We start from the raw sequence: 14,378 nt of genomic DNA on the forward strand, positions 1-14,378 counted from the left end.
GCTATTATAATCAAAGATATGCTTGCTTTTTATTTAGATTATGCTTTTACGATGTTCTTAACTACCAAACAAGAGTAGTAGCTACAGTTTCTGAGTGTGAAGTATAAAAAATTGCTTTTTATTAGATTATGCTTAAAATATGCAGCTCCTCAGAGCTTCAACTAAATTTAGTTGAAAAGTTTACAGATCAAGTCAATTTAGCATCTGTAGTCTTTTTTTAACATTAATGAAATTCTTACTGGATGAATTTATTTTTTTTTTTAAATTTTTTTACTATTCATATTAAGTATGGTCATTTACATAAAAGTTAGTTAAATGAACACAACATGACATCTCTTTTACTAATAGTTTTTGCATTTAGCATTATAGAATGATAAAACATACACATACATTATGAAGATTTTGAAGCATTTTTTTAAAAAATTGGCATCTTTAACTGAGTTAAAGCTAAATATTTGAAGGAATTTATTTACAATAAATAAACCTTTAAAATAATAATTAATTGCAAATTTTTGTTCTTAAAAATTATGTTATTGATCTTTCATTTACTATCATCTAAAAAGTACAACTTCAGGTTGTAGCTTAAAATTAGTAGTTTTAAGTTTGTGTGTGATTTATTTTTAATCTTCCATTTGTTTAAATATTTTTTTCTTCCTTGTAGCGTACATTTGGACAGGCCATATCCTGGGATGGGGCCATAAAACGATAGAAATATGTAATGTAGAAACTGGTTATTTGGATGGTGTGTTTATGCATAAGAAAACTCAAAAGCTGAAATTCCTGTGTGAAAGAAATGATAAAGTAAGTTTCTACAAATGAAAGTTTAGTAGCCTTTGATACTAAAATGTTTGTTGATTTTTTTAAAGTATTTATAGAAATGTAATATTTTTAACTTAACTCTAAGTTTATAAATATGTACAGTCAGACCTTGATATAAGGTCACCCTAAGGAACATCGCAAAAGTGACCTTATAAGCGGGGTGACCTTTTAACCGATTCATTAGCAGTTCGTAACTAAGCATGTAAATAGTACACATTATGATTTTTTTAAAATGATAACGAACAAACAAAAACGATCGGCCATAAATTAAATATTTATGTCAATAAATTTTAATAAAATTAGTAAAGAATTAAGAAATTTTTTTTAACTTAAAATAAAGCTGTTTACAAATTTATTCAAAGTGTACATACATACATTACATCTTATCTTATTTAAAATAATCATTTATGCAGGTCTGTCTCGCTTTTCGTTTCATTTTTCGAACAATGTTTTCTAGATTTTTTAATTCTGTCATTGTCCTCACTGTCCACAACATGTGAAACAATTACAGAAATTGTAGCTTGTTCGTAGGTTGCAACATTTTCCTAGAACTCGAGAGGTTTATTTGCCTTGTAAAGAAGTTAAATAGGCTTTTGTTAGAAAAGAGCTCCCCTCGCCTCATATATTAATGACCTTATAAGCGATAAAGATTTTTAAAACTTGACCATATATCCGATAATCTGTAACAAAGAATTCCTATTCAGTGAGCCGGGACTTTGGAAAAGAGACCTTATATGGGGGGTGACCTTATATTGAGGTCTGACTGTATATATATATATATAACAAACTGATTAACATTTTTGAATTATCTGAAGTTTTGAAAGTTTATAATCAAATTTGATTTTTATTTTTTCAAAGCAATAGAACCGATTATAAAAGTTAACTTATTACCTTTAAAATGGAATAGCAAAAAATCAAATATATATATATATATATATATATATATATATATATATATATATATATATATATATATATATATATATATATATATATATAGGCTCAAAATGAAGATAAAACAAAGGAAAATTACAGACGCATGAAAAAAGAGGGGAAAAGAAAAATAATAATAAAAAAAATAACAAACTGGGAAAAAAAAGGATAAAATTTTTTTAAAAAATCCTGAAAATACATATTTTTTTAATTCTATTCATTTCATTAGAAGTGGTATTTAAATAGATGCTCCTAGAAGCATTAGAATTCCAAATAATACCACTTTTAATGAAATGAATAGAATTAAAAGAATATGTAGTAATATTTATTTATCCAAAAAACAAATCGATAAACTCTTTCAAAATTTGATAAAAAAAACAATGGATACCTAACTTAAGTAATTAAATTCTATATAAAATCATTGAATTAATCATATATTTTTTTGTATATATTTACTAAAAATTTTCTTTGTTAATTTATATAATTTTCCCATGTGCATTTCCATTTCGGGGAAATCCGTTGCCAAAATTATTTACTAAATAATTTCTTTGTTAATTTGTATAATTTTTCCATGTGCAAATCCATTTTGGGCAAATCCGTGGTCAAAATTATTTACTAAGAAATTCCTTTGTTAATTTATATAATTTTTCCATGAGCAAATCCATTTCGGGCCAATCGTGGCTAAAATTATTCACTAAAAATTTCTTTTTTAATTTATACAATTTTCCATGTGCAAATCCATTTCGGGCGAATCCGTGGCTAAAATTATCTTCTAAAAAAATTTTCTTTGTTAATTTATATAATTTTTCTATGTGCAAATCCATTTCCGGCAAATCCGTGGCTAAAATTATGTACAAAACAAGCAATTCATGTTTCTCTTTTCTATTTCATATTTTTTTCTTAAATAAAATTTATTTTCTAAAATTATTTATGGTCAACTTCTTTAAATTATCCAGTATAATATTACCTTGCACACATCCATTTCGGGCCCATCCTTGGTAACTAACAAATCAAACGCACTTCAGCAATGCAGTAAGAACGGCACTTTAAAACAAAACTCCTCTAGTTACGCTCAATTTGCACTTTTGTTTTCATATTTTGCAGTCTGGCAATCTTGTTGCGAAAATATTTTTTAAATCATTCTTGAAAAATTTCCCGTTCTAGTAAGTATATTTGAATTCGTTACTCGCTTTATAGATTTTGTTTTATTCTGTTTTTTCTTTTTCTTTTCTGTTTTTACATGTTACTTTACTTATTGTGTTCTATTTTATTTGTTGTAATTTTTGTAAAAAAATTTTTTGAGTGCTCCTCACACTATTGTATTAATATATTTTGCTTTGGCTATATTGATACAATATCAGAAAGCACTCTTTTTTGCGGATATAATCGTGTGGGCTGATGAAACGATTATATCTTTTATTTTCCGTATTTTTAAAACAAATTTTATCCTTTTTTTTCCCCCAGTTGTTTTTTTTTTTTTTATTATTATTATTTTTCTATTCCCCCCTTTTTTCATATGTCTGTAATTTTCCTTTGTTTTATCTTCATTTTGAACTTATCTAATGAGTTCTGTTTACTTGCAGCTTATGCGCAATAAATGAAACTTATTGTTTTTCTTAATTTTCTTCGTGTTTTTTTGTATATATTTATTTTGTTGTATATATATATATATATATATATATACATACATAATTTTGAACCTAATTTAAAGTTTCTTATGCTAAACTAAGATTTTTTTTAAATTGAAAATACTAAAATTAATGCATACATTTAACTTGAGAAAGTCAGTTTTCTTTCCAATGTTCAAATTATTGGAAAATTCGAAAGGAAAATTTTTAATTTTCAAACTTTTGCAACAATCTTCGCCACAGGTGCCCACTGGGTAACGAGAAGAGAGTAGCAGTTCCGGCATTTCTGTGGCCAATGGGACAACCCTCAAGTGCCCACCATTTAAAAAAAAAGACATATGTTTTTGATAATATTTTTAAATTTTTTTTTACAAAACTTTACCTGATAAAGGTGATATTACAGGCTTACTTTATAATAAAAGTACACCGCTTTCAGTTTTAAACTGTTAATTTGCGTTAAAAATAAAATATTAAATCATAATAATAGTAGAGAATAATATTAAGAATCATAGCGGATTATAAAGAAATATTACTAGTAAATACCTATGAAGGATAAAAAAATAAATAACTTATCAGTATTTGTTACTTAAGGAACCTTACCAATTTTCTGACCATAGAAATGTTTTGATACCTTTGAAAAGTCGTTCTAGACCCTTTCATTTATGTGTTTCACTGAGAACTAATAAAACTCATTGGTTTGAAAAGTAAAAATTTTTTCAAACGTAATTATATTTTTATTTTATAAAAACTTTCATAAAAATATTTATTTAAATGATTTTTTTAAAAAATATATTAAATTAAGCCTAATGAACAAAAGTGGAATAATTTAAGGTGCTTGAATGTTAGTATGGCCTGTTTTTACTTGAAATAGGACTTAATTAAACATGACATTGTAAGAAAACTACTCTCATGCATAACTCTAATTCAACTTTTTGTTTTAATTCCTGTATAAATGAAACATTTTACTAATAGAAAAGAAAGAATATTTTTGGGCATAACTGAATATTTAGCAAACTTGGCCCGCAACTGAATATGTAATGCCTATCTAGTAGCAAAGTATTGTTGTAATAATATTTTCATTGTTTCTCCTAAATTTTTTTATTTACTCTTTTCTTTTTAATATATGAAAAGAATTGCAAATCTTAATTTTGACACTTAATTTTACAATTCAATTTAATGAAGTTATTAAAATTGTATTACGAATATTCAATAGATCTCTTCAATCGGGAAAAAAAAAATTTAAGAAAGGAAAAAAAATGACCCGAGTTTGCAAAAATTGCTTACTCCTACTTTGGCAAGCCATGTTAATTAATACAATTATTTCATTACTTACATCATAGTAAAATTGTTTTCTGTTTTTTTTCCTTCCATTTATTGAATTTTGTTTTTAAGAAAGTTAAATGATCACTGGTGGTATATGAATATTCAATAATAAACAATACTATTTTTAAGGTTCTTAATTTTTCAGAAAAGTCCTTAATTTTTTTAATTTTTGTCCTTAAAAGTGCTTAATTTTTGCTTTGTTAAATGAGTGGGAACCCTGAATTATATAATGAATATATAATGGAATTATTATTAATGGAATGAAAATATATATTGTAGATATTGATAGTACATGATATCTTAATTCATACATAATTATTAGTTATAATGAACATCTCTGCATGTTCATTAAAATCTTTAACTATTTACTTAAAATGCTTCGAAACAAACATTTAAAATTTATTATGTTTTTTCTTCATTTTAAAAGCATTATAATGGTTTAATAAAGATTAAAGTTTTTTTTTTTGTACTTTCTAAAACATATAAGAAACTCACACATTAATAAATAGAAATGAACATACCACATGCTTCAACAGATATGTATATTTAATTTCATGAATGTATACATTGCATCTAGAAATTCCATTCATTAACTATAAAGCAAATTATATTGTTTATTATGCTTTGCATTTTACAAAGAGTTATTTTAGCAATTTCATAATTATGCTATTGTGCATTTAAATGGCAGAAATATGACTAAAATAGTTATTCTCATCATAATCATTTAATTTATTAATACCTTTGATAATAATCAAGCAATATTTTTTTACGTTTAAACCATATTTTTTGTTCCGTACTTATAAGAATGCATGTAGAATATATTTAAAAAATGCATTCATCTTTGGGCAAAATTAGATCATTTATGAAAAAACCTGTAAAAAAGGAAAAAAAAACAATTAGCCCCAAACATAATAAGGTTTTTTCATGTAAAAAAAGTCACATAGACTGGGTTGTGAACCCAGCCAACTACCATCCTCTTCAAGGATTTTGTACTTTTAAACTCATAGCCCAGTTTAGATATGAATTGTTTGACATTTGAATTTTATTATTCCTATCTTTTTATTTCTGATTACTATATCTATTGAAACTATGTTTTTAATGTTTTTGAATTTGCTAGAGGCAGTATCAAAAAAAAAGCTAAACTAGAAATTGCTGCTGAAATGAACCTTTCTGAAGCTGCATTTCTTACAGGATTAGGAGAAGATACTCTTGATAATGGTAAATAATTATTTGTGCAACATGATTTTTTTGTTTTGTTTATTGCTTGACCAAAACTGTTGGTAGATTTTGTGGTTTTTTAAAAAATTCTATTTCTTTCGTGCTCCTTGGTAAAAAAAATATTTTTTTACTCCAGATATTTACAATACTTACAATATTTACACTTGTTCAAATTTTCAATCGTTACTAAAATACTTTTTATTCCTCCATTCAATTTCAAATACATTTTTTTAAACTTGTAGTGAATGGCACTTGATTTTTATACAGTTTTTTCAAATATTCATTAATTAAATTAATGAATTAATTTTAGTTTTATATGAGAGATTTTTTTCCCCTATATTCTTTATTTTGAGCAGTGTAATTTAATGACAGTAATTTGTATTTAAACGTAGTGCAGTGGCTTATTACATTTATTCTTTCTTTTTTATCATTTATGCAAATTTATTTTTTAATGCTTGTATACTTTTTTTAAAAATTTTTACTGTTATAAACTGATAAATTTGAAGCTGTTTTTATTTTTAAGAAACTTAGATAAAGCTTAAATATGATTATTTTTTTAATTTTTAGGATTTGGCCATTAGTTAAGGAAAAGATGGTTGGAAGATATTGAGGAGGATGTTAAAAAATTAAAAATTGGAAGTTTTAAAATCCAGAGCCGTTATTAATGATTAACCATCGTGAGGCAGGCTCAGACTTTCAAGGGTCTAAGTTAAACTAATGAGTATAATTCTAGAGTAATCGACCACCTTTAATTTTAAGCCCTGATTACAGAATAAAGTCAAAATAAAATAATATATAATGAACTGATAAAATAAATATGAAGGTACAATAGTACTAAGTTGTTCATTAAAACGATTTTCTATACATGTTTAATCAATGTTGTGTGAGCCGTGATGGCTCAGGGGTTAGTGTTTGCCTTCCAGCATCAGCTGGTCAATACAAATTCCGCATATGGCTTGCACTGACCACAGTACCAACGTAAAGTATCCTCTGGGGTAGACAGCAAAGGGTTGAGTGACCACTTGCCCTCAGGTTAACCGTTGGTGGTTTTCCTCTCCGTGAAAGCAAATGCTGGTTAGTTCCACCAAAAAGCTCTCCACAAAGACAAATTTCTCCCAAAACTTGATCCTGGAATTCCCTTGTCTTCTGGATTGGGTTCAAAATTACAATGCTTCGGAGTTGAACATTAGTAGTCATAAACCCAAAACATTGGGTCAGCTGTTCAACGCCGGGTTATAAATCACTGTAGTGCACCTTATTCCTTGCATAAATAGATCTTATTTCTTGACATATTAATGGAAGTACCTATGCTGAATGATAATTTATAATGATATTTAAATTTTAAAAAGTGTTAAATTCATGTTATTTATTCTTCTAGAATTTTTTTATTTTTGGGCAATGAGTGTGGTCTGGAATGGTTTATTCCAACTTGTGAAGTTAACCTTTGTGGGCATGCAACTCTTCAGCCATTTTATTCTTTGCTTTAAGTATGTCAATTTCATTTTTTTTTTTTTTACATAAAAGTTTTAATATTTTTTTCCTTATAATTAGCAATAAATATATTTTTTGAAATAATATTTATTTATTATTTGTTTAATTATTTCTTTTTTTTATATATAGTGTGCTAGTTTAACTTCATTATAACCTGATATCAGTTACTAACCATGAGCTGTGGATTGCTAAATGTATTTATGTTGGTGAAATTTGAAGACAAATTATTAAATTGTTCATGCATATAATTTATGTAATTGCAAATTTATATGTGTGTGTTTTAAATGCACTCTTTCTTATAGAAATATCAAAGTTTGTACGTACTGGGAATATCGGGAAAACGCGATTTGAAAAACGGAATGTTGTCAAATGGATGTCTGAGTTAGGGAACTTAAAATTTCTGTCTTAGAAATATTTTTTTTTAAATCCACTTTTGTTTCTGAATTTTCTTTATTCATGGTGACAAACTATTATAATTTTGTATAATACATTATTACGAACAAAAAGTTTTTTAGCGTCTTCATTGCTTATTCATATCTGTCAAGTCTCCTGTTTTTTAACGAAAACTTCTTTAGAAAAGCATTTAAAATTGCTATAATTTTTTAACAAATTGGAATTTTGAAGAAAAGAAACTACTCAAAACTCGACTCATGAAAAAAACTCAAGTTCATAAATAAATTGCCTCTTTCAGCATGTCAAAATTCAATTCTTTAGTTGCATACCTGAGGGTTGCAAGGAAACTTGAAGGGTATCTTTTTACTCAAATATAGCAATAACTGATTTTCAAACTAAGCATCAAATGTAAAATTCCTTGTTAACCTTGTACATTTTTTACACACCTCTGCAAATTCAATTTTCTAAATCTTATAGATTTTGTACAAGAAAACAAAATATAAGTTGAACACCTAAAACAGCTGAAGCTGGGTCTCTTGTAATTTTTTAATTAAAAGAATATCTTTTTATTTTGTAATATTGACTGCTGTAAATCGTAAATTTATTTTACTCAAAATAGACTAAATTTTTAAATTAAAAACCGTGTTTCAGACACTGAAATAATGTTAATTTAAATGCAAAGTTTTACTTACATTTTCTGTAAAACAAATAAAATCTTTGAGTCTTGAAGGCTAAATGAATAAAATAGGCTAATGAAATGCTAAAAATCGGAAATTTTGTTTTTGGCACCATGCTGAGTCGTGAGAATCAATCCTTAGAGCCAGGCATGTGATTCTTTTGCTAATTCACGGAATTCTGTGAATCCATAATTTATATTCTGGCAAAATGGTAGTACTGCTAATCTAAAATTTACATTTCGTTACTTGCGCATACATGCCAAGTCAGTTTTTTAGCAAAGGGTCCTGTATTTTACAACTACCTCCTGTTTACCTGGATATTCTCAAAATTTTTCCTTATTTGTTGAAGAAATTAAAAAATGAAACTTCGGTGATAAAATATCCGCTGATGGTGAAAATACTTTTCTTATTCCTGAACAAATAGTGCTATTGCCTGTTCTGCAGTATGTTGAGTATTTATAGTTTTAGTTATTATTAATGGTTTTAAAAAAATTTTTCTTTAGATTAAGATTTATATACATATTTTTTACTGAGATAAATGTAAGTGCTTATATTATTTCCAATTTTGAATTTCTCTTTTTGACTTACATGATTATGTATGATGTATCAAAACTTTACTCTTAGCCTAAAAAATGTCACTAGTAAAGTCTCTGTTATTATTTTTCTCCAATATTGACAGGTATGCTTTAAGTAAAATTATTCTGTCTTTATCAGTATCCTCTTTTGTTTTTCTTTAGAAGAACACGAGTGTAATAAAAAAAAATTCCTTAATAACTTAGTCTCAAATTGGTGAGCTAGTGAGGCAAGCATTGAAATATAAAATTGATATTCTAAAAAGTAATTCCAAAATAGCAAACATTCAAAAGTTCTTTCTCATTGTTTTTAAAACTTATATTTTAACGAGTACCAGTTATGTTGTGAATTCCGATTTGTAACAGAAGAATTAATCTATTCAATGGTATTTATTCGCCTACAATCAGATTAAATAAATTTTTAATATGATCACGCAACATGGAAATTTCCAATTGACATTCAATGTGAGCGATCCCCCAATAAATCTGTGTTTCGATCTTTTTTTTTCCCTTCTATTGCAATTCATGAAAGTTATTTCCTCATAGTTTTTGAAACTCCAATATTATTACGACACGCAAAATTTATATCACACATTTCAGTAATCACTTTTTGATATGTTTGATTTGTGTGAATACTATCATAAATACTGTGATACTATAACATCCATGTGGTACTTCGATCATTTTTATCGGCTATTAATGCTGCAAATTTTCTCAATGCTTTTTTTTAATCCCTTTATTGTTTATACATTGGTATGATATGCAAAATTCTATTGGTGCATTTATTAGTCCCTTATACAATTTTTTTACTGATTTTGTCATAGTTATTGCTACTGATTTCTTGTGCTTTTTTTAATTCATATTATGAAATTTACATGCAATACCATATAATTTTACATACAATATTATTTAGAATGCGCATTTGAGTAATTAGTTTCAAACGCATTTGATCATCACTAAATCCAAGCAACCTTTTAATATTTTTTTCTTTTTTTAAATCAATGCTGTTGATTTTCACGTTTTTTTTTTTAAATCACTACATTATTGTAGTATGAGTAATTTAAATCACACATTTAAGTATTTTTATTTATAATTGTATAATTTTTCCACTAGTTATTTTCCATTTATCACTATTTATTTTTTTATATTTTTTTAAAATTTCATTTATTTTAATACGTTTTTAAATGTATCAAAAATATCAAGATAATGTCTGAATCTCAAAACATAAATTTAATTAACCCCTTTTTGTCGCTCTCAATTAGTTATAAATACACTCGGGTTAATCATTCTTTTTTCAGTTATTCCTGGAAATTTAAAGTTTTTTTTTCATGCGTTGACGATTTCAAAGTGCGAAAATGGAGTAATATGTCGTTTTTCTCAATACATATACTTTTTTTATGTATCAATAATGATTTTCCTTTTTATCCTTGTACAAAAGGATAAAAAGAATTTAAATACAAAAAAAATATACATTGCGAATAAAAAATTTAAGATAATTTCTTCTAGCAATCATATGTCTGTTAAAGTTGTTACTTGATCACCTAAGTTTAAAATATTACATAGTCTAAGAATAGTAACTGAAATATTTTACTTCATTTACTTATTATATTTATTTTTTATTATTTTATTTATTATATTTATTCTAACTTTTTTTCCTGGTAAGCCTGCTAGATTTCATTAATAATTATTTTAAAGCCTAATGACTTTGGTTAAATTTTTAAAAATTATTTTCAATTATTTTGTTAATGTTGAAACTTGTTTAATTAAACGAGAAAAAAATTCAACATTTTCAAAAAATTACTGTGTAGTAATTTTGGAAAATGTTGCATTACTGTGTAAATTTTACTTTGAATGGAATGTGAAATGCATGGAAATGTTTCCTCTGGCTACAAAAAAAGCACTACAGTAAATTGTACCTCAATTCTAACTATTCAATTCTATTCTCTATTCTATATATTCCATATTTACTATGATTTCTACTAAAACTGCAGTATATTTCGTTATAGTTTTAAACTTTTTATATGTATGTTAATATCACTTTTTTTAGTTTTAATTAAAATATGGGATATAAAATTAATAATTAAATCAATTTATTAATATTTATTTAAAATTATTAAAAAAAGGGAAATAAAATTAAAAAGGAATGTAAAATTACATACGTTCCAAGTCTTCTGTTTTTTAACAAAGACTCCTATATTTTACAACTGTCTCCTGTTTACATGTATATTCTCAAATTTCTCCTTATTTGTTGAAGAAATTTTAAAAAAGTTGGCAATGAAATATCCGCTGATATACTCAATGATATAATAAACTGACCACCCTCATGATAAGTGAGCTGCAATAATTTTTTGAAATATTCTGTTTAACAGACTGTGTTAATTGGTCAAAAAATAAGTTTTATCTTGAAAGTTTTTTAGAGTGGCACCCATTAATATTATTTATTACAATACTTGAATCACACTGCATACATTTAATTAACCCTTTCTTAAAGGGAATCGGTTCACGTGATTTTGTAGTAAATACAAATGAATGGTTATACCATCAATCTCAGTTACTTCCTTAAATTTCACGGTTTTTAAAATCCTCTTTTTTTTTTATCTTTCTTTTAATGCCATGAAGACTCATAAAGTATGAAAAAGAAGTAATTATATAATTTTTTCAATATCTATATTTTTTTCTGTGTTGATAAGAAAAAAATATTGTATAAAAATTTTTATCTCTTTTAATTTTGTAAATGTTACTTTTGTGCATTAAAATTACCATCTTTTAAATATCTTCTATGTACAGGTGCGCAAAAAAAGGATATCAAGATAAATAGCTTTTGTTCTAATGATCAAATTTTCATTTTTTTAGTGTCAATCTAAATGGTTTCTAGGAGTAACCTCAAATATGCTAATTATTAAGTGCTAACCATTAATTAAGTTATGAATCAAACACAAAAATGTATTTTCTCTGCATTAACATATATGTTTTTTTGCATCTTTGGATTCTTAACCTTTCAAATATAGGAGGTAACCGGAATCTGGCAGGGTTGCCACTCCACAGGGAAAACCTGGAAAATACAGGAAATTTAAAAATCACCTAAAATAACAGGGAATTTTTATTTTTTCTTTATAAACTGGGAAAATACAGGGAATTTTTTTTCTTATTTTTATCTTTTAAAAATGGTGACCACTCAAAGTGTAATCTATGGGATATTTAACCATGATATTTCAGCTGTACTAAACTATTTCATATACTATAGCATTATTTATGTATGCTCAGCTGTTTTGCCAGCAATTAACAAGAGTGCAGTAATTGTTGTTTCCTCTTAATATATTGCGTATATGTACAGGGAAAACACGGGGAATTTTTTTTTCCTTCCAGATTTGAGTGGCAACCCTGTCTGGAAAATAGGGTCCCCATAGTTTGGCCAGGAGAGCGCTCCAAAGTTTGGACCCCTTAATGTTAATTTCACTTTTTGTGTTTTTAATCAATTTTCAAAAATACTAAGGAAATTTTTAAAAAAATTGCACCCACTCATAAAACCTGTTTACTCAAACATAATTTCACGCAAAAAAATAAATTTTAATAGTTTATTATTTTTCTTATTTAATTGTAGATGAAAATTTTTTTATACCATATTAATCTATTTTTTTCAAGAAAAATAAAATATAGATCAAATTATTAAAGTAAAAATTTTGATATCAATATTTTTAAATAGTAGTTCTATTTAAGCAATTTTCATAGAATCTTAAGAACAATTACAATTTACTAATGTTCTAAATTCAGAAAAAACATTCTGAAAATACTTATTTTGATATTCTCTGTAAGTTTTTATGATTCTGTTACAAACTAATGTTGTACCTAAATTTTCAGGCATGAGTTTGAATCGTTCAAAAGCAATGAAAATCAATTATTATCTACATCTTCAGAGGTTGTTGGTGTGATAGTGACTAGCAAGAGGCAAATTCGATAGCAAAGATGATGCTGGGAATCAGTATGACTTTATATCCCGTTACTTTGCACCCTGGTTGGGAGTAACTGAGGACCCAGTTACTGGTATTTATCTTATCTTAATTATTTGACGTTAAATTTACAATTATGCAAAATGAAATAAAAAGTTGAGATTTTGAAATTTTTGCTTTTTTGATGATATATAGCCAGGCCTCAGTTGATCTATTTTTCTTTTAAAATAAATAATCTCAAGAAACAGAAGCTAGAAAATATATTTCATAATGAACAACAAAAAACTTTATTACCTTTAAATATAAAATAAGAAAAGTTGAAATTATTTTAGTACTCTTGTTACCAGCCTTTAGATAAATCAGATAAAGACCCATATCTATCTGTTTTGTTTCTTGTCGACCGTAAATTTTTTTTGTCTTTCACTTTTATTTATGAATTTCTTTTTTGGACATTATTCCTTTAAAAAAAAATTTTTGGTTTCCTCATTTATTCTGGTGGGTCTTGAGAATGGGTGGCTATGTTTTGAGTGCTCAAAACATGTCACTTTTAATACTTTAACAATTTTTAATTGTGTTATGAGTTAGTCACAGCACACTGAATTAAATGTTTGAGAAAGTAAGAGAGTAGATGAGAGGCCGACATATAAGGTTGGTTTTTTCTGTAATAGTGTAAATTATTCAATTTTTCACTAATTTTGGCTGCTGAGGGCCATTGTTTTCATTTCCGGTCATTGTTATTTTTAATTGTATAACATATATTATTGCTTCTATTACTACTTGGATTTATTATAAAATGAGTAGTCACAGAAGCTATTAAAGTTTTTTCATTTCCTTTTTTATGTCTTTTGTTTGTTTGTTCCGTTTTTGTATAGTATGCAATGCTGTTTAAGCTTTACCCAGTGTAGTTGATTTTTCCAAATTCCTTTTTTGAAATAATACAACTGTAAATGTTAAAAATATGCAGATGACAAGTATTGGTTGCATTTACTGTATTTTGTATTTACTATCTGTATAATGATTTTCAACCACAAACTAACGAAGGGGAAGGTTTTGTTAAATGTTGGTTGTCATAAAGATGGAAGCATAGGAATTTTATCTAGAGAAACATATTATGGGTAATGGAAATGGGTAATGTTTAGAACAGTTTGGGTGCTGAAGGATTAAAAAGAATTCTTTTTGAAGTGAAGGATCTGAGGTCTGGTTATTTAAAGATAATAATTTTTAATAATTTATTTATTTGCTTGATCTTTTTATAAGAGAATTTATCTTTTCATCATAAATTTAAGAGTCCTATTTTTTTCCTGAGTTTTTTTTTAACCCTTGTTGAAAAGCCTACTCAATTTTGGGTTTAGGACTACTAATGTTCAACTCCGTAGC

The 14,378-nt window shown here is 26.2% G+C and overlaps 1 protein-coding gene across 13 annotated transcripts in view; it reads left to right on the forward strand.

Moving 5' to 3' along the window:
• Window positions 1-14,378, forward strand: part of LOC147806722 (serine/threonine-protein kinase mig-15-like) — a 145,482-nt gene that overhangs the window by 21,854 nt on the left and 109,250 nt on the right. For 5 of the 13 annotated variants that reach the window (XM_087167107.1, XM_087167108.1, XM_087167106.1 and 2 more), the window contains exons 6-9: window positions 662-801; window positions 5,821-5,921; window positions 7,300-7,408; window positions 12,913-13,095. The exons of 2 other annotated variants lie outside the window; for them this stretch is intronic. In XM_087167107.1, the coding sequence (XP_087023233.1) occupies window positions 794-801; window positions 5,821-5,921; window positions 7,300-7,408; window positions 12,913-13,012 (318 nt within the window). In that variant the 5' untranslated portion in view covers window positions 662-793 and the 3' untranslated portion in view covers window positions 13,013-13,095. Of the gene's footprint in view, window positions 1-661; window positions 802-5,820; window positions 5,922-6,488; window positions 7,409-12,912; window positions 13,096-14,378 lie in introns of those variants that run through there. 6 more of the 13 variants (XM_087167111.1, XM_087167104.1, XM_087167114.1 and 3 more) reach the window with 6 other exon arrangements.

The sequence above is a fragment of the Parasteatoda tepidariorum genome, chromosome 7 (assembly GCF_982258835.1).
Source record: "Parasteatoda tepidariorum strain Cologne lab strain chromosome 7, Ptep-v5.0, whole genome shotgun sequence".
Lineage (NCBI taxonomy): Eukaryota > Metazoa > Arthropoda > Arachnida > Araneae > Theridiidae > Parasteatoda > Parasteatoda tepidariorum.